The 21,087-nt window shown below is 40.4% G+C and overlaps 1 protein-coding gene across 1 annotated transcript in view; it reads right to left on the reverse strand.

The window, feature by feature from the left end:
• IL1RAPL2 (interleukin 1 receptor accessory protein like 2) overlaps positions 1–21,087 on the reverse strand; it is a 385,827-nt gene that overhangs the window by 167,654 nt on the left and 197,086 nt on the right. The window contains exons 3-4 of the mRNA XM_072877189.1: positions 13,358–13,544; positions 7,214–7,367 (exon numbers count right to left, since the gene is read on the reverse strand). Coding sequence (XP_072733290.1) covers positions 7,214–7,367; positions 13,358–13,544 — 341 coding nt within the window. The remainder of the gene's footprint in view (positions 1–7,213; positions 7,368–13,357; positions 13,545–21,087) is intronic.

A 21,087-nucleotide genomic window follows, 5' to 3' on the forward strand; every position in this document is an offset into this window, starting at 1 on the left:
TCCACCCTAACTGCTTACGCTATGTTTGATGAAAATCTGAGAATGCGTACTTTATTTTAAGCTCAGCAGCTCTGGTCGGTTAATCATTATATCTTACCTTGTGACACTATTAGAGAACGATGCCTAAAGCCCAATGCGGCACACAGGCAGACGTCAGGGAAGCCACGGAGTGAGCCCCCTTCTTCCTGCATCGTCCTGAGGCCGAGGCGTGAGATATGGCCTCACATCAGCCAAGGAAACAGGGTGCAAACATCTCTCACCCCCTTACTCCGGAAGCATGTTGCACAGTGATTCGCTGTCCGTATTACTAAGCACAGGAGGGAGCTACGGCTTAAGTATAAAATTGGACTCTAAAGTAGACAGTGCCAATGTTCTCTGCCTGCACCCCAGCAGCTCCCCCTGAAGTTACGGAGAGCACAAGTTGGGCCTTCAGCTGCAAACAGTATGTTTCCTGCCAAGACCAAGCTCTAGCTGGAGCACTCGCATGGGATACAGCGGGGGACAGGCACCCTAGGCCATATGTCGAGAGTGGAGAGGACTGCCAAGCACCGAGAGTGAACTGAACATTGTTCATGGTGGGGAAAGAAGGGCTAAAGCTGCCATGCCAGGAGAGAAGGGAAAGGAAAAGCGCGTTCCTGGGTCCAACAGCTGCTGACAGCTTCAACACCACTTTAGACGCAATACAATTCTGGTGAACCCTAAACAGGGGAAATTTTTCATTTGGAGATGTGGAGCTAAAGAAAGAGCTCTCTAGAAGGAGCAGCTGTTTCCAGGAAAAAGGAAACCGCTCCAAATGCAGCAAACACTTCCCATCCCCGTCAGCGCTGGCCATGCAAGTATGCGAGGAGGAGCAAACCCTGAAGGCCAGGCTAACTCCCACCACACACAAGTCACCACATTTTACCTTGGAGTGCTTTTCAGTCTGTTTCATCAGGAAAATTCACAGGCTGCTTTAGGCCTTCCTTGAAATGTTTTCTGCTTTATTTGAGACAACGGGCACTCTGACCCATGTTTGAAAATACAAATAAATAAGAGAGAGGGGAGCTAGCAGCTCTCACCAGATCTACTGGTCAAAATCAGCAATGAAAATATCCCTGCACTCCAAGCAATTCCCAGATCCCAGGGATTAGGTGAGATATCCAGTGCTGCCAGGAACTAGAGTCTTCATTTAGTGAAAATTCTGGCATTTGGTGAGAAATTTCCCGTGAAATATCAATTTAAAATTTTTTTTGAAATATCAATTTAAAAACATCTTTTAACAGGAACTGTCAAAACATCTAATTTCAGGAATGCTGAAAGATTCCAGTAATATACAGTAGTAGCTATATGTATTATTAAAAATTATACACCCACAAATCAAATTAAAATCTCTCGGCTCACAAAAAAGAAGTAATTTGACAAATTAAGAAATACAAAATGTTGCAATATGATCTTTGATGTTAAAATTACATAAACTGAAATGGATGTTATTTCCACGCAGTGCTCTAATTGACATGTTACTGACTTATTTGATGATAAAATGGTGGTAACAACAGCTATTTCATCCCACCCCCAACAAAAAGGCTCTGGAGCTTAGACTATGAAGCAATAACGGGAGGGTGAGAGCACGTCCAGCCTCCACCAGGACCCGGAGGCTCTGCCCTCTTTACAGAGCATAATGCCAGGCAGAGTTGTCAGAGTTACTTCGGGTACCAAAAGCCATGCAAACCTGTTAACTAGCTCTGCTGAAAAAGCTCCTTCAGAGTTAACTTAGGAATCCCTACAGACCAGAGCTTTGTGCGACAGGCATGTCCTTAGTATAGTACCTCTCGCTGCAGAAAACTGCTGAATACTTTCAGTTCATCTACTTTTATTCCTTAGCCACCTGCTTTTTTAACCTGTGTCTTATGTTGGCCCTGCTTTTATGTATATCCAATTCCCATCTGCACAATGATATTCAGAGCTCAGTGACCTTCTAGAGCTAAACTGTTTTTTTGGATAAGTAACTACTTAAGCAATACTGAAGCATTTCATAAATCCATTGCAGATTACTAAACTGGTTGTGCCAAAACATAATGCCGTTGGGATAGAATCATAATTAAATGTTTTCAGATTTTTAAGCAAATAGCAATTCTTATATTTTACATTATAAGAGTAAATCCCTTATAATCGTCTGAATTCCAAAGGTCATGTTTCAGTTCAGTTCAAAGAAGCTTTTAATTTATCTTAACATTTTTTGCTGTGGTTGTTCTGGAAACTGTCAACAGCCAAAAATGTTGTGAGTCAACACGTCATTTCTATGATTCTGTTGATAATACTTTATCTACTGTAAACTGATAAGACTTAGGGTGCATTTACAAATTACTGCAGGTATAAATTCATACTGATCAGCACCCATTGATTCCTGCCAATTTGTCACTAGGCTCCACTACAAATAATGTAAAATAGCATACCCAGTTTACAGAGGCTTAAAAATGTGCAGAAAAGCAACTACCCCCAAATAGTGCACGTACTTTTAGCTCACATCCTCACTTACTCTGTGGTAGCTTGTCTCTGTATGTCCCTAGAACTGCTGGAGAGTATGACTAATCGTTTGCATTTTTCAATCCAATTCACCCCCTTGGCTTAACAATAGCAAATCACCATCAATTGCTTGTGCTAATAAAGGGGTCCCAAACACACAAACAAAATCTAGCAACAGCAGCAGGTGTAATTTGAAAAGTGGGCAATGTAATGACACTGGAAGGAATTTAATTGAAAAACTATGAGCAAAGAGTGAATTCAGGCAGAATCATTCAATTCATGTAGCCATGTGGAATAATTTGTCATTTACGATGGTCAAAACAAATATTGCTGCATAAATGACTTTTAGGAACAGCTAGGCATTTTAGCAGCCTATGAAGAATATGACAGAGTAGAGGTTGAAGGAAACTGGGAGGACAGGGCTGCTGGACAGAGTGGTCCAGTAATGCCTCCATGTCTCTCCAATCCCTCACCAGCAGTTTATGAAGTTGGTCAGATGGCCACCTTCTGCTGTCAAAGTGGAAAATAATTCACCAGTACAAGTTCACAAATCACCTCTTTTCACTGGGAGCAGAAAGAACAAGGCAACCTCTCCCACTAGCATAGCTGTCCACGGAAAAGCACATCCCTGCAAGATAGGCCCATTTGCCAGGGGCCACCTGGGCCACCCCACGAGACTAGGGCTTGCTCCTTTCTCAGGGGGGTCACGCTTTCCCCAACCTCCAACGTACATCTGCTTACATCTTCTTCTAAACCTGTCTCCTTACAGACCAGTGTTCCAAAACAAAAAAAGAGTGCTGAAGCAGCAGGTAAACACAGCAGGTATTTTTCTCCATTGCACCTTTTCATCCCAAAAGCTATTGAAACATTGCTGTCTATCAAGACAGAGTGAACTGGTTGGTAGGGCCGGGGAAAGCAGGAGGTTGCCTAAATTGCCTTTCAAAAACAACATGACTTCTTATGATTGGGTTTTTCTTTTTATCTGAATAGTATAATTGTTTTTCAATAAACACTGGTATTTAACAATACTAATTAAAATGCTTATGATTTCTGATATTCCTGAATATCTGTAATTTTATTAAAAACTACTAAATTCTGATAATGTTGATTATCTGTAACTTTGTATTACTATGTTCATTTTTTCTATGTGGGTGCACTCTAATTTATTATCTAATTAAAAACTGAGTTTCTGTTACATTTTTAGGCTTTAGAACCCTGGATCACAGTTGCTAATCTCACTTGTTTGTCCACAACAAAACTACCAAGAAGCAAAGTGAAAACGTATATATATATATATTTTATTTTTTTTTTACATAGACTGAGGGGTTACATGTTACTTGCTACGAGATAACGCTGTTGTTGTGTTTCTTCAGAAAAAAAGGCTGACAAGACTTGTTTCACATCTGTCTGCATAATATAACAAACCCATGAAGAACTAGTGATGAAAAAGCTGTTTTGTTGACAATCTATTATTGTTAAATGCACCCAAACACCAAGATTTAGGCATTGCTCATTAGTGCTGTATTGTAGCTCAAGATTTTGTCCCTATAAATACTTTGTGTCAAAATATTTTTCGAATATATTCTAGGCTGAAAGTCTTTTCCTTACAACCCCAAAGAGCTATAGCCTCTGAAGTCTTTTATCATCTTAATCACACTCGCCCATGCCTGAAAGACTACAGGGAATCTAACCCAACCTCCTCTCTCTCCATGGCAGTGCAGCTCTCCTTGCTCAAGGGAGATGTGGAGTTTCCTGTTTCACTTTCAGAATAACACTTTACTCTAATAACAATTTCAGGTTACCATGGCTGCTAGCAGTGGCCAACAGGATCTTGCTGTTCAAAATCTGTATTGTTAGAGGAACTCAGGCATTTGCCTATAAATGCCAATTCAGGCATGTTAATAAGCAACAGCATTAGAAAGTTCCTGCAGAAGAAAACAGTAGGCAAGATCCTTTTCTCCACATCTGCATTGCAGGCTACCAGAGACAATTCTACCACAGCTTTGCTGGTAAGCCTTCAGCAGTATTTGCTAACAGTGATTTATAAAGACCAGCAGGTTCAGCAGTCTGAGCCCTGGTCCCACCCTAGCTCCTCCTGGTACAGTATTTTGATGAGAACTCAGTTTTCAGACAGGTGAATAATGTGGCCCAGTGCAACAGCAATCCCACTACAAGAAAGACATGGGCATACTGGAACGAGTCCGGTGAAGGGCCACGAAGATGATTAAGGGACTAGAGTATCTATCTTACAAGGAGAGGCTGAGAGAGCTGGGGTGGGTTGATCTGGAGAAAAGGCGGCTCATGGGGATCTTATCCATGCACATAAACACCTGGTAGGAAGGTGTAAAGAAGATGGATCCAGACTGTTCTCAGTGGTGCCCAGTGAAAGAATAAGAGGCAACGGGCACACAAACTGAAATAAAAGAAATTCTGTTTAAACATAAGAAAAATCTTTTTTACTGTGAGGGTGGTTGAACACTGTGGCAGCCTTGCCCAGAGAGGTATTCTCAGAGATAATCAAAACCCAACCGGGCATAGCCCTGGGCAGCCTGCTGTAGCTGATTCTGCTTGAGCTGGGGGTTGGGTGGGATGATCTCCAGAGGCACCTCCAACCTAGATCTGCACTAGCCCCAGGGAAAGCAAACTCTCAGGATGCGTGTCAACAACTACACCAGTATGTAGTATTCTTTCTGCCTCCCGTGAAACATATTCTTCAACAAAGTCCCTGAGTATGTCATGTACCTGCTCCCAGTCTGTGATCTGATCTGCCTCAGGACCCTCCACCTGACGTGGCCAGCCACACAACACAAGTAATCCTCTGCTGGTTGTTGTAGGAGTTTTCTTTGACCTCTCCCCCATAAAGATCTAAACCCACATGCATATAAAATCCACAAACTGAAACAAAACAGAAACAGCAGAAAGAAACTTGGTGAAGCACCGAGCTGTAAGATAATATGCTTTTATGGGTCTATGTATTACAGTCATAGTTCTAATCCATATTTTCAGGTCATCATCTACATAAACTTACTAGCCTGTTCCAGATATCTAGAGAGATTCAACCAGCAAACACATAATATCAGATATGTCTCCCAAACACTTAAATCTGGAAAAGGTGTTTACTAACATATCTGCTTTTATAAGCTAAAGGAAATTTAATTTAGTATTAATTTCACACCAAATTACAAGGGGAACAATCTCTTGGTTCTCAAGCATTTTGCAGGAGAACACTTGCATATTCCATATTTACATTTTTAATAATTCAGGTCATAAACATTTTAATAAAACAATTAACTTTAATACATACTATAGTTAGTTTAGGACAAATTAAATAAATTGTGAAGTATGAATATACCACACTGTTCAAATAATGAAGAGAATACATGAGTTCTAACAAGGTCATGATGAGAGGCAGAGCATAGAATATCTGTTATCTAAAGAATATCCATCATGGGGAATTTAATTAGATGCATCTCATTTTCACTTTGTCAAACTTAGTTCATATTCTGGTTGAAGACCAGCATGCTACCTAGGATAGCAACTATCTACAAGGCAGGTATTATATCTTCATTTGACAGGTCTGGGGTCAGGTAGGTCAAATCAATACTTTAGAGATCTGTCCATGGTCAAAAATGGACAATAAAGAATCACATGATATATGAATCTGGCACACAGGGAAAAGAACTCATTTAAAATGAGGAATAAGGATAAGAAAAGAAAAATTGATTTAACTCAAAATAAAGGAAAGAATTGTATTTCAAGAACACATTAGAAATATCATATGGACTAACTCAGTTTGATATAAGAAAGTAGAATTCTACTTATCACTGCTTTAAGTAGAACCCCATCTTAATCAGTACGTCAAAACACACAAGAAAATACCTAACCATTTGTTTATATGGTTTTGTGCGAAAGGCTGAAAAAAACTCAACTGTTTTCAGATACTTGCAAAGTTCCACAGACACTGAAGGCAAAATAATAATTATAGATGACATACTGTACAGTGGAATGGAAAGGGATCAGGAATATATTGGTAGGCAATAGTATTTTACCCATTCATTTTGGGTAGCTGACAAAAAGAGACAGAAAAATACTGTTGACTAGTAGATTACTAAGTGGACTCAGAAACATACAAAGTACGATCTCCTGATAAGCAGGTTACTTTCCCCTGACAGTCCAATGTTCCTAACTTCATTCTTGGAATAGGTTGTACAACACTCTTCACTATAGACAAACCCTAGACTAGAGAAGTTGATCATCATAAATTAAACCAAAGCTTAAAAATATGGAACAATCACTCAAAAAAATACTAAGGACTCAATAAGTCTCTTTTGGCTGTGTTTTGTTCTAGGACAAACCTCACCAAAAGCCTGTTTTACAGCTTCAGTTAACGTTCCCTCTGTTTAACATTGAAGACGAAACTGGAGTCTGAGTTACTTCCAGCATATAGGGAGGACTTAGGTCTGCTGGTCTGCTCTACCTTTTGCTTTATAACCAGCATTTCCAGGTTGTGTACAGAGCAAAAGATAGTAGTAGTCTTTTGTGGAATTTTATAAGATCTTGATATAAATTTCCCCTAGTTTGGGACTGCTTGGCTATTGGGATTTGGTTTGGACTTACTTCTATCAAATGGATTCACTGACATGTGAAAAACACTTTTTCTTATTATTTCAGAGCTTTATTTTTTCTATCAGCATAGAACAAAGATTCTTACCAGTAACCTTCAATTCAACTGTTCTTCGTATAAGTTTGCCTTCAAACTTCAGTTCACAGGTATAATTTCCTCCATCTTCTTCCTGGACCTCTTGTATTAAGAGAGTATTTCCCTTCTGAATTACAATGCTTCTCCACATTTTTGGCTTACATTCCTGCAGAAAAAAATCCATTCCCAAAATTACCCAGTTTGTATGACATAAGACAGTGTTGCCTGATCAGGTTTTTAGTATTATACATAAGTAAACAACCATCTCAATATATTTTGCAATTAAAATTCAAATATAATTTCCGAAAGCACAGAGATCTGAAACTGGAGTTAATCTGAAGACAGAAATTAAACACAAATGTTTTTAAGGTTCAGTAATTCCCACTGTATCACATGGGCCGTGTTTAATACATGGTGCCCTGCAGCAATGGTTAAGCATCTTCTCTTTTTCATGATGAACAACTGCCAAGACCTCAACTTTAGGATGGACCATTAAAACACATCTCTGTTTGAAGGGAGTAAGGGCAACATCTGTTAAGAGTTAGCCTGAAGGCAAACTTTACACGCAGTCTCAGGCTAGAACCATTTACCAACAGAAGAAAACAGGCAGAACAGCAGCAGTTTTGTGAGCAAGAGAATTCAGGAAGCCTGATTTCCTTATCGTCTTGTTTCTCATCACTGGCTTCTCTGGCACCTGATGAGCTCTGATTCAGCCTTTTCCCATCACTGGGCTCTTTGTAGCATCACCCCCATGTGCGTCCTCTGATGGAGTACACGGTACTGATGGCCTGCAACTCTCACTGACTTCACCAGCCAGACCTTAGCTGTTATTTAGCAGATATAGGTTCATCACTACAAATCATGGTCCTACTGGAAGAGCATTTGAGTCCTTCTGTACAGTGTGTGATACAATGAAAAAAGAGGCTCTCCCCTTCCTCACATACTGTACCCTTGCAGCCATATCAGACACCTTCCACGCTAACAGTACTCATGATTGAATGAGTACTGTTGGAATGCTCTGAACTAAAAGCAAAGGCACTATCTGATCATTGTCTCTTTAAAATAGCACCTTAAGATTATATATTCATTGTCTCTCAATAACTTTAACATCAAACCATCTGCCAGCAAACAAAATCACGCTTTTCTCAGTGCTCTAAAACAGTCAGTACTCCTGACAGTTCTGGAGGCTCTGGCTAATTCCGTACCCAGAGCACACAAAGCAACATAGGGCCCAAGTTCCTTTAATGCCCCTCTATTCCCTCTCTCAAGGTGGCAACATGGAATAAGCTCTCAGACTGCAGCTAACAATCTCACATCAGTTATATCAGGCTCAGCAACTTCAGAGATTCGCGTAAATAGCCCAGACCTATGCCCCATTTTCTGCTCATCTGCAACAGCAGTGTCAGAAATACAGCAAACAAAATAGAACAAAGCTTTATCTTAAAACAACCAAACAAGAAAATACATTGACATGCAAATATATTGCATGACAGCAAGAGATCAGAATGACACAAACATAATTTTTTCATGGGACTCCATACACATTCCAAATCCACAATGTCAGTTTCTAAATTAAAGGATAATAATAAAGAAATAAAAAGATGGGACAGCGAGCTTTTGGCCTTGCACTTGAAAATGGAGCACTGAAGCATTTATCCCTATCCCTAGTAGGCCAAATTCAGTTACAACGTGGTCAGATTTCAAACACTGAAACTGTGCAATTCCCCCACAGGTAACTGAGTGTTCAGGTTATCTTTCTGTTTCCAAAGTACAGATGTAAGGAAAGTGTAATCTTGTCTCGCATGTGAACTTTAGTTAACACTGATGACAGAGAATGATCAGAATCCAGATCCTATCTGCTGTGCTAAGGAGAATCACAGCTTATTTTTGTTACTAAATTACACTGATATCGCTTGAGACTCATACAGGACACAGATCTGAGCCAGAAAATGCCATTAAATCCTTTCTGATTTGCACGCAATTCTTTAGTCCTATTTAAAGGTGCATCAACCACCTACTTGGAGTAACTAAATCTGAACACTGGGCAAAGAATAAGATTCAGTTCTATTCAACCCTAATTTAGGAGGAATACAATTCCCAGAATACACAAGGTAAACATATTTCAGATATGCACCCTTTCAGTGCAGCACTAAAAGACCCTATCATACGTTACCAGTTTTATATTCTCTATTTTATTTTTAAAAGTATGGGAGCAAAGAGATCGAAGATACATTTTCATACGCTTTATATTTTTATATACTACATGTTTGTAATAAGAAGGGCGACATCTTTACTACTACAGATTAATGATTTAGCACAAACAATGTTTGTGCTATTGTGGTTTTACAGTGAGGAATTGTTCTGCTGGAATTGTACCATTAATTTCCTAATTGTTTTTCTGTATCTACTTAAAACACTTCATATTAAAAAGGATTTATAACCCTTTCTTTCCTAAATTTAGCTAATTAATTTTTCTTCTACTGATTATGCAGGCTAAACATATGTTGAAAATGCCTGTTTTATTCCGCCTGCTATATACAGACTAGTTCAAACCGCAAAACTAAAAGCAAAAAAGGGGAGAAGCTGGAAAATCATAACAATTTGTACTTTAAGCAACAAAAATGTCTGAGAAACAAACCAATTTAAAAAAAATCTAACTAGTCTTCATATTGTGGAAACAATCTATATTTTACTGTCAGAGGTCTGCTAATTTCTCTAAAAGGGTAAGTGCTCAATTGTATGACTGTTGCTTGTTTAACCAATTAATTGCTCTTTCCTGCTTTTGCACCATGTTTACCTGCTAGAAGAATCTGAAAGTTTCTTTTTCTAGCCTAATTATTCTCCTTAGACATCTTAAATATTTTGGGGCTTTTTCCTCCCAATAATTAAGTTGTGCACTATTATGCTTCTTTTTCTCTTCCCTGAAATTTAAGTGGCAGCACCTCAACAACTCTATTTTTTTCTAGGGTAGATAGATAACAACTACCTGTCCTTCACCTGACATTTTGATTGTTTCCACAGCCCTTCCTCCAAGTTTCCACGGCCCTTCCTCCAACCCAGTAGTACAAAAGAGATGGTGGAAATGCATTAAGACTCTGCATTCTAGATGTAATATACCTTTTTCCTCTGCCAGTTGATTTTTCATGAAACTGCTCTTACTGTTAAATCCCATTCATCCAATCATGCCTTGACATATACATTTATTTTAAAAAAATCCTTACACTACTTGTCAAAACAGTTCTAAGAGGCATAACAGAGCTGTGTGTATATCAATGGTATTAACTGTAGAAATCTTTAAAAATAAATATTTCATGCAGTGTAATTCCAGCTAGAAGTGAAGTTCATACTACTGTTAAAACAAATCCTCACAGCAAATGTTTTACTACTTATCTGGTGCATATGTGGAAATCTATTCAGGCATAATTATTTTAAGAGCGTGTTTAAATTACAGTTAACTCCCTGTAAATTGATGCAGTTATTGGCTCAGACTCATTAATCCCTCCACATAGAGAAGCCTTCTGGATGGCAGGGTGAGTCCTGCACACGGTGGGCTTGCACCATTACTGTCCTGTCTGATGGTATTTCATCGCTCACAAGTCCACTCCCCAACTACCAGCGAACTGGCAGGTTCTCATGAACACAAGGATTTCTCTTTTCAGCCAAAGGTACAAAGAAGGAACCTCGAGGACTTCTTCATATTTATGTATCTAGTGTTCTATTTTGGACAACTTATGCTCTCCCCCGGATGAAAATCTTCTCTAAAAATTCTCTAAATTTCACCATTGCTATTTCACCAATAGCATGGTGAAACGGAATTGCCCCCAGTGCCTCTGGAGCAGATTTACTCAAGAAGATGGCTGATTACACCTTCATGTACACATCAAACTCAATCACAACGGTAGAGGGGAAAAACTTGAGGATCCAGTCTGCCATGACTGGAAACAGATGCCTTCTTCAGAAAGTGAGGGTCAGATCCTAAAGTGGAATATCACTTTACACTGTTCTTTAGGAAAAAGGACTGACTTTTTGTTATACACATTGCCTTACACAGCATGATCTTAAGTCCCAGATTGCCGTTTGTAGGGGTTACCCCAGTACTCATCATATTATTTTGAAATCCAAGTAATTATATATTTTCTAGAAACTGGACTTACGCTCTTTTGAATAGGCAGACTTCTATTAACAGTTAGTACCACAATACCCTCTAGAATATTTTTCCAAAACCCCATTTCAGGAGTAAGTTTCAAGGGATAACGTGACATATATACCTTCTGCATAACATTAATATTGACATTTCACATTACTGAGCTTCCTGACTCGGGTCCAGATAATATAAATGTTGTCTAAGAACTGAACTGGTAGCACCTTATTGTTAATTATGGATAAGGAGGTATATGTAGTAGGTTATTCCATTAATGTCTCTTTTCATTATCAAGCCAGACTAAAGGTAGTCACCTTCAATTGTCTCACCATTATCATCCAACCACATCAATTCTGTTCAATTTCACCACGGTGATGACTTGTCAGTCAGCTGTCACACTCCAGCCTGGTGTCACACAACCTGTGTGTGCAACCCAGATAACACGTGCGGGTATATGGAAGAAAGACCCTTCCGTTCCCTTTCTTGGTCAGCACAAAGCATCATTGATGTGGGGTTGTACATGCATCTTCCTTAGACTGATTTCTGCTCCATGACAGCTGAAGATTATTCCTGCCAGACTATTTTTGCAGTGTGCTCTTGCAAAAAAATGAGATATTCAATGATCTGGTGTTCAGTAATACCTAGGTAGATAGGGTAAGAAACACCTTCTCTCTGGTACCCTCTTTTCTCCAAGATTTCAGTCTTAACTGAATACATATATTTTATGTATGAATAGTACTGAAGATATCCACCCATATGCTGAGAGAAACAGCTTCAATGGCTGAAAGAAAAACTTTGTTTATACTAACAGTGGGTTATGGCACACGTTTTGTTACTATAAAACAGAACATGTGAGATTTCTGTAAAAAATAGAAATAGATGACAACTTTTATAATTGCTCTTTTCTGATGCAACCTGCTAAGGAGGAAAAAAATCTGCAGCTCTACACATATTACTTATTTCACACAAAATAACTATCTTTAAAGAATGTTATTAAGGTTGGCAAATCAAGCACTCAAAATTTAGGATTTAACTAGTTTGTGTGTTTCTGTCTTCATTACCTGAAACAAGCTTGTCCTAAACTCATTCTGCCTTTATCCCTACAATCCAAACTCTATTTTCCACGGACCCCACTGAGCTCTTCCTCTTGCCCAACTATTTCTTGTTCCCTCTGACTCTCAGCTCTTTATTCTTCTGCATTGTTTCTTGCAGCAACTCGTACCCGAGGGCTTTTCAAATATCAGACTTTGGCCCAAGTCCAGAAAACAGGTAAAATTTGCCAGACCTTGCTACGGTCTTGGTACCTGATGTCTGCCTGACAACCCATAATTTAGCCATTCTCCTGTTTTCTTGGGGAGCTACAGAAACACGTCACCGATACATCTGCTGCTGAAAGTAGTGTGCGATACGTGACAGGCCTTGGAGAAGGTACAGCCAGCTGAGTTATCTGCCGAGTAGTAAAAGTATCTAACAGACCTCAGTTAAAACTAACAGACCTCAGTAAAATTACTCAATGAACCTCAGCAAAAGTAAATGCATCTCTGTGAAATTACCCAGCAGACTTTGGTAAAAATTAACAAGCCTTGGTGAAATTACCCAACAGACTTCATAAAAATTAATTGGGTAGTGCTACTGAAGCTGGTGGTGCTGATACACTTTTGGCTCCATTGTAGGTTGCCTCTCTTTGTTTCTACTACTGTATCAGGTAGGGAGACATCATACCAAGGTGGAAACTGGTACAGAGGCACAGTGGCTTGGGAAGGTGGTATTGCTGTTAGAAAAATCATGTGGCCTCCTGCACAGAACATCCTTATTGATGCTGATTTCTGTTGGACAACAACTATGCTGGGTAGTTTTGCCTGTACTTTAGTATTACTTCTGTAATACTAGGAGAGCATCCTCCAGACCAGTCACAAACCACTGCAGGCTCAGAAAAGGCCATCTCAGCCTCAGACAGAAAACAGTGGAAGTTTTGTATAGTTTCAGCACAATAGCAATAAGACAGCAATAGTTACCTTGTACCACACCACATCTGGCTCTTGACTGGCTGTTTTGTAATCCTCAATATCAGGACAGGAGATTGTCTTTCTCTTAGTGACTTCTGATTTTTCCAGATATCTGATCTTGCTGTTGTAGCAAAGCCCAGTTTCATTCTCAGCTACCGTCAAGGACATGGACACCTTCATGCAATACGTTGAGTTTCTGCAGGGACAGAAAGATGTTTTCATTTATCCTACCTCCTTTTTACCATGTTTGTTTCAGCACAGTAACTTTCTTTGTTAAGCTCTCATCTTCACAAACACTTCAGCGACACATTCAAATAGTGACTGTCCTGCTTTGCATTTCCAACACAGAGGAATTACTAGAAAATGTAAAGGCTCATTTCTGATTTACTATGAAGAGCCCTGTAGAAATTTTGTTGACAAGTGATCTAACCCAGCACAGCAGCTCTTTCAAGCTTGGAAGTCTACGAACACAGGAACCTGTTGGCATCTCAAACGCTGGTCAGGATACACTGTCCCATTTCCTCTGTGTGTCACGCACACTCCTCCTCTCCCTCTTTTTCTCCCATCTTCAGGAGATTTCACTCCAGTATGCAGTGCTATACATTTGAGAAGAAGGGTTACGTGCTGGATGTTAAAGCACATCATGCAGGAAGAATTCCTCCCCCTGAAGGAACTGCTATATAAAACCCTGCAGCATGTGATGTTGTGGTGGGTTGACCTGGACCAGCTGCCAGCCGCCCACCCAGCTGCTCTCTCACTCCCCCTCAACAGGATGGGAAGGAGAAAATAAGATGAAAAAGCTCATGGGTCGAGATAAAGACAAGAAGATCACTTACCAATTACCGTCATGGGCAAAACAGACTCGACTTGGAAAAAAATATTTTCATTAATTGCAAACTAAAATAGGTTTGGATGATGAGAAAGACAAAAAAGCTAAAACACATTCCCCTAACCTCCTTTTTTTACTCCTCTGCCTCTCCCTCCCCAGGTGGGATGGGGTGGGAATGGGGGGTTGTGGTCCGTCCGTAACGGCTCCTCCCTGCCGCCTCTCCCTCCTCACAGGTTCCCCTGCTCCCGCGTGGGCCCTCCATGGCTGCAGTTCCTGTCAGGAAGACCAGCTCCCCGGGCTCTCTCCACGGCCGCAGGGCAGGCTCTGCTCGGGGCCCGGAGCGTCTCCTCCCTCCTCCTGCCCGGCCCTTGGTGTCGCGGGGCTTTTCTCACACTTTTCCCCTCGCCGACCAGCAGCGTTTGGCCCTTCCTTAAACACTTTCTGCAAGGCACCGCCAGCCTCGCTGAGGGGCTCGGCTGTGCCCTGCGGTGGGGCCTGTGGAACCGGCCATGTCCGGCATGGGGCAGCCCCTCAGCTCTCCTCAGAGGGGACCCTGCAGCCCCGCTGCCAGCGCCTGCGCATGGGCACCCAGCACAGATACACAAGAAGTCAGACTGGTCAGACGCAGATACATTTTGGCCTTAAAATCTTGAAAAATGAAATCCCTTAGCACTTCAAACCATTGCCTGCTCTATCACCAAAGAACCCTGACAGAGCTAAATCCAGGAGAGAAGATTGCGGGCTACACCTAGTTTTTTGTAATATCGGGGTAGAACAAACACAACCAGCCCAGCTCCTGTGCCTCACAATCAAGAAAATGGGATTAAATTAAATTCCTTCAGACTTGCATCTTTAACAGAGCTAATCAGACACCCAATAAAAAACCCCCAAACCGGTGTTTGTCATGGTGTTACTGTGAAGCATTTGCGCTTTGCACAGGATCGTTGCAACCCAGACTGTCAGCTTCTGCCCTTCATTAGGTGTGACGGCAAACAGAGTCCTTTGAAAGCAAACTACAAAGTACAACCGACAATATAATGAGGCTCTTCCTCCCATCGTGCATCATTTTGTCATTTTAACTGACTGCACCACAACCAAAAAAGCCTGGAGTAAAACCGACGTGCTGGGGGGTTACTCCCATCAAAGGGAGCTGTGGAGAGCTCTTGCGGGAGATATTGCCACTTTGCCACTGCCTCTTCCATCGCAGCTCTGCTGCAAACTGGTTTAGCTGGGGCAAGAGGGTGGCACGGCAGACAAAAACTGCCCTGTTGTACCTGGGAAGTGGTCTGTCAGTGACAGCCTGACGCTAATGATACTGGCTGCTTACTCCGTCCAATTAGACTCATGACAATGCTTTTAATTTAAAAAAAAAAAAAAAATTCCAATACGCTCCATAACAAATCTTTTCTTATGCAATGTTTCAACATGTCACTCTGTCAAGTGAGCCTGTAGTTAGGAAGAAAATAAAAAGGTCTATAGGGACACTTCATCACGGCTCTAAGCTTCATGCGAAACAAGCGCTGACCAAACACTGTGCAAATGCTTCTTGTCAAAGGTGTGCCATGAGCAGGTATTTGCAGAAAGAGGTATTTGCAAGACAAATCAAGAGGCAATCTTCAGAAATCTCCCATTTTCAGCATTGTTAGTGTTACGTATTCAGCAGAACCACAGACTTCCCCCTTCCTACTCCCTTCTCTTCAAAATGCCCCCTGTACATTTATGTAATAAAATTGGTGGATATTTTCTCTGTCCCTCACCTCGGAGTGGAAAGGCTCACTTTGCACACCGCCACAATGTGTTTCAGTTGAGAGGCTATAAAAAAGTCTCATCTCACAAACTACACAAAACCTATTATTTTACCAGAAACAAAAGTTCTCTGGACTGAAAAAAATGCATCATTTTGGGTGGGCTTTTCAGAAATACGCATATGATTTAGGGAACACAAGTCAACTTTTTCCCAAGCTGCTTGCTTTTGAAAAGGGTTACCTTTTTTGTAGGAAGAAAACAAAACATATCCGGAAAGTTTCAATGCTTCCTAATACAGCACTGAAAATCCACAAAATATGGGTACAATCACCCAGTATAATCAATAGTCATTAATCAGCAATGATTATTTAACTTTCCTGAATGACTACAAGTAGTACTGAGTGCAAATAAGGTCACATGCGCTCAGTAATAATGATCCAGGCTAATCAAGAATAATGACTTTGAATAGTTGTCCATTACTTGGTGTTATTTAATAGTGCTGTATTTTCTGCTAACAATCTTGCATTATTTAGATTGTATTTTGAACAGCGCTGGAGGCTACTTCTATTTAAAATGCTTCCTGGAACCACAACCTAAAAATGTAGTATTCTTTTCATTAGTTACAATTAGAATTGAGTAGAATTGAGAAAACTAAGTGCCTGGTGAGCACTATCACTTTTGTCCACGCTCCACGACCGAGACAATAAATCTATTCAGGCTTATGATGAAGAAAGCCTTCACTAAGCCAACAGCAATCGACTTGAAAGCTTTATGAATGCTTCTTCACCAGCCACTCACATTAGTGCTACTGCTGGTAATTCAGAAAAGGGCAACTTCTGCAGGAATTCCAGTGAATGAAGCAGCAGCCTTCCTTTAATCAAGTCAGTTCGGGATAACAGTTTTAGTTCAGTCATGTGCAAAAGGAAACAGCAGTTTGATCAGCCTCACTGTTTTTCTCAATTTTGAGGCAGAAGTCTGGGAGCTGAAGTTTGTAGAAGAGGTGAGCCATTCCTCGCTGTGCTGGGCAAGCTGTTCCCCAGGATGGTATGCATTTCAGCAGTCAGTCCTCTGAGCAGGTGATGGCTCTGTGCTGACTTTTCCTTGGAGACTCCCATGCCTACCATTTTTCTGTCAGCTCAGAGGCTACGAGACAGAGCTTCCTAAAAAGATACATTCCTTTTGTTTTAACCAGAAGATTGCCATGGAATTGACCACGTTCATTTTATGCGGGAATTGTAGACAAACCAGTTAATTTTCCTACACAGAAAAAAACCTTGTAATTGGAACTGTAATTTGCAGAAACACGTGCATTTGGTTTCACTGGCACATGGGAACGTGCTGTCTTCCCTCCCTTATGGGGCCTGGGGCATAAAGAGACTCTGTAGAAGGTGACAGCTTGAGGGAAAACTCAGGAAGGGGATCACAAAGCAGTCAATGGCCACTACAGCATTGGTTTTACCACCTGGGTAAACAGACAGGAATATTATGGTGCCGGCCACCACGCAGGTCGCTGAGGTGATGGGAACTCACCTACGGAGGTCCCTCAGGAAGCCCATAGAGCTGCTATGCTGGGAGGGATCCAGTTCTTTTTTTCCAGTTGTTTTCAAGACCTCTGTGTCCTCAAGGGCTCTCCTTGATGAGCTGCATTTAAGTTGTTTATGTTAAGAGTCTTTTTAATTTATTTTTTTTTAAGGTGTGGAGACTGACTATCATGAATCCTACATTTATTGCTTTTCTTCTTTTAAAGCTAAACAGATGGCCTAGGAATTATAAAAAGGAGGATCCACTTTTGTTTTCAGTACATGGTCACGGAGCTTGGTGGGGGAGGTCAGTGCTCCCAGCAGTTTGCAGACTGGCAGGAAAGGTTATATGACCATATTTAATGAGGAAAGCTGGAACACAGGAAGAACTATAGATAACAATAGCAAAGCTGGTAACCTGGGTTTTGGTAACAGAATTGGTGGCTGAAAGCAATAAAAAGGAAGCATCTTCCAGGTGGATGAGGAAGATGCTGGAGGGCTTGCCGTGGTGATCTCAGTATTGTGAGGCCAGGTAAGAAGAGTTGTATATAAGTACAGAATATTGGAACGCAAATGAACCTGGCAGACTGCAGACAGCCAGTTTCCACATGTAAAGGAAATAAACCCATGAGTCTGAAAGTGGGTCTTTTAATAATTTGTCTTTTCTGAAAGGTTTCCAAGCCATTCATTTTCCAGGGGAGTTGATTTCCAATGGTTTCCATTTCTATAGATGGTAGCAGTGGTCATAAGGGGAACAGGAAGATGGAAGAAAAGAATCAGTCCATAGTACAAAGAAAAAGATTTAAGTGTCTTATGTTTTCACACTGAAACTAAGATTTGTAATTCCCTATTTCAAGGGAGTAGTTATAAACCAGGCCTACTCTCTCGACTGGAAATGTGAAGGGTTTAGCTTTGCCAGAGTTCACAAAGCAGTTTCCTTTGTTCTGGTGGCAAGGCTTTTGTAATCCCCAGGCCACCTGAAACTGGCTCTGAACCACAAACTGAAGCCAGCTCAGAATCCAATAGAAAACCACAGGGAAAACCAAGGAAGTTTAACAGGTCTAAAAACAAAAGCAAGCAAAATTGTGAGTTTGGCTTGATTTTGAAGCAAGGACAAGAGGGAAAAAGGAAGGATATAAAGAAATGGATAAGAAGGACATTTGAAATTGAAGTGTCAATCCCTAAATTATTTTTCATCTTGTTTTGGATTCAAGACAATTCATCAGCCCTAAGGCTGAATTCAAATTAGAGGAAATATTCACAACTTTGGAAAAAACTTTTTTCTTTGGCATTTCTGTTTCTGCTAGTGAAGGTGGTTTGTTAAAAGAGTCGAGTAAACCAGTTTTGTCTCTAGTATGCACGGAACCTTCCCCCTTGTTTATCGATTTTCTCAGAAAGAGGAAGGAGGCAGCAAAGTGATTGACTATATTATACCTATTAGATTGAAAAAATCTCTACATTTGAATTGCATCTTTATACAAGAGGATTTGTGATTTTTTTTTTTCTTGCAGGTTCATTTTTCATTAAGTGTTGAGGTTTTTATTACATTAAAGTTCTAAGACTTTGGTCTCAGAACTAAGACTATGGTGGTAGATCCAAAAGCTGGGAAGTGTTTTTATCAAAGCAGTGCTCAGGGAACAGCACAGCTCAGACTTACATCTCTCTCCATGTACCTAAACACTCTGGCTGTTTTAATGACATTTGCATTGGCTCACTGACATACTGATCGCAGGACTGTATAGGCCAACCCTTAAATTCATTGTTGCTTGTTCTGAGTTAAAGTAATAACAGCAATAACTACACCACCAACCATCTTTGTCCATCTGAAGGTCCACAGCAATTAATGCACTACCAGATCCACTACCAGCTGCTATAAGAATGTGCTATGTTATCAGCTTTCAGACTTAATTGAGCATTTGATTGTTTTCCTCTCTCTTCATGAGATTTTATAAATTTATTCTGATCTAAATTTCACACTTTGCATAACAGTTACCAAGCAGTTTCAATGGTATCTGAGCTTGTTTCGCTCAGATCAATGAGGTCATGGTTTAGTAATCTGCTTAAAGAAAAATGAGTTACTTATTATCATTGGTTTTTTCAGATCACACAAATGTAACATCTTTCCGAAAAACAAATGGATCATTACTCACTCTGTCAAGGTTTCATTCAAGTGCTAACTTATTTCTCGGTGACTACCACTGCTACATGGTTGGGGTCATTGTCTGGAAAAGATCAAATCCCTGCTTACGGTGTAAATCACTCTCGGAGATTACAAATCACAGATCCTTCAAAGTTTTTCGATTTTTTCTTCTTATCAATTTGTCAAGTGAGAGAGCAATGCCCAAAGAGGAACAATTCAACAGATGGCTGGCACTGCTGTAGTTGCTCCCTGAACCACAGGCCAAGAGGCACAGTGATTCTGCAGCTTGCGTGTGTGGTACCTGGCCTTGGCACAACTCCAAACATTCTTGTCTTGCATTTTGTTGCTCGTTGCTTTTATAACTGTAAATCTAATACCAACTCCTATGCATGATAAGGAGAAATCCTAATCCTGTGCTACCTCTCCTTTAATGTCTGACTGGTTTTCAAGATCCTACTAGTAAAAGAAAACAACATCATGGAAGTATGAACTCAGAAAGTGCTAAAACAGTACCATGTTACAAATCCAATGTTCTTGCTTTCTCTCTACTTCCTTTGATCCTCTAACAGAGACCTGCATTGTGAATCCAGATAGAGGTACCATTAAAGGCCCCATCACTCTTTAAGAATTTTTAGTCTTTCTATACTTTTCTCCTAAGATTTAATAGCTACACAAGACTCACTAGAAACAAGATGACAATTTGAGCTTGACTAAAACATACTAGATGCCCCAGAGGCCCCTGTTTTACAATGAAGAAAGGCTATACCATCACTATTCAAAAGAAACAACTTCTGAGCAAAGTCACTGAAAGGTAATTTTAAAAGGTTCACATTAATAACAGCTTGAAAAACAGATATCCAGGGATGTCTCCTCAAGTTAACCATCAGAATATAGTTCTCACCAGAGGGATGTAAAAGCAAGACCTGTACTCCTCACTGTGAGTTTAGCCCTGTTTAGGGAATTTTTAGGCTTTCTGGATACTGGGACAGAGAAGAAAAGGTGTTTGGCTCTGGCAGTTGGGTAGAGTTTCTCACAGTTGGGTCTCTCTCACCAAAGCTTAGATCTAAGTTTAAATTAAAGTTGGACTTCAGCTAACATCCTTATTAAGAGGAAAATATGACACAAAAATGTCAGGATGTGCCCAGCACAGTCAGTGATACAGCCTGTAACAGCAAGGCCATGATTTGAAAATTCAGGGATAATCTCTAGTATCATGTTTCTTAAGTCTCTCTGAGAATAGTAAGTGACAGCCAGACTGATTTGCACATGGTTAAGGGTCAGGAGGAGCTATTTCTTTTCTGGTTGCCTTCACACACACATGCACTGGTCCTGATGACCTCTGCATCATGACAGAAGCAATCAAAAACCAAACAAAACAGCAGTCAGTCATTCCAACAGGGACTACTCAGGCACAGAGGGAAAATCTCGTAGCATTTAAGTTGAATCACACAGGTCAACAGTGTTCCTTGGTTTTGGATATTTTTTTTTTTAAGTCTTAAAAAAT

This window comes from Ciconia boyciana, chromosome 12 (assembly GCF_034638445.1).
Source record: "Ciconia boyciana chromosome 12, ASM3463844v1, whole genome shotgun sequence".
Classification (NCBI taxonomy): Eukaryota; Metazoa; Chordata; class Aves; order Ciconiiformes; family Ciconiidae; genus Ciconia; species Ciconia boyciana.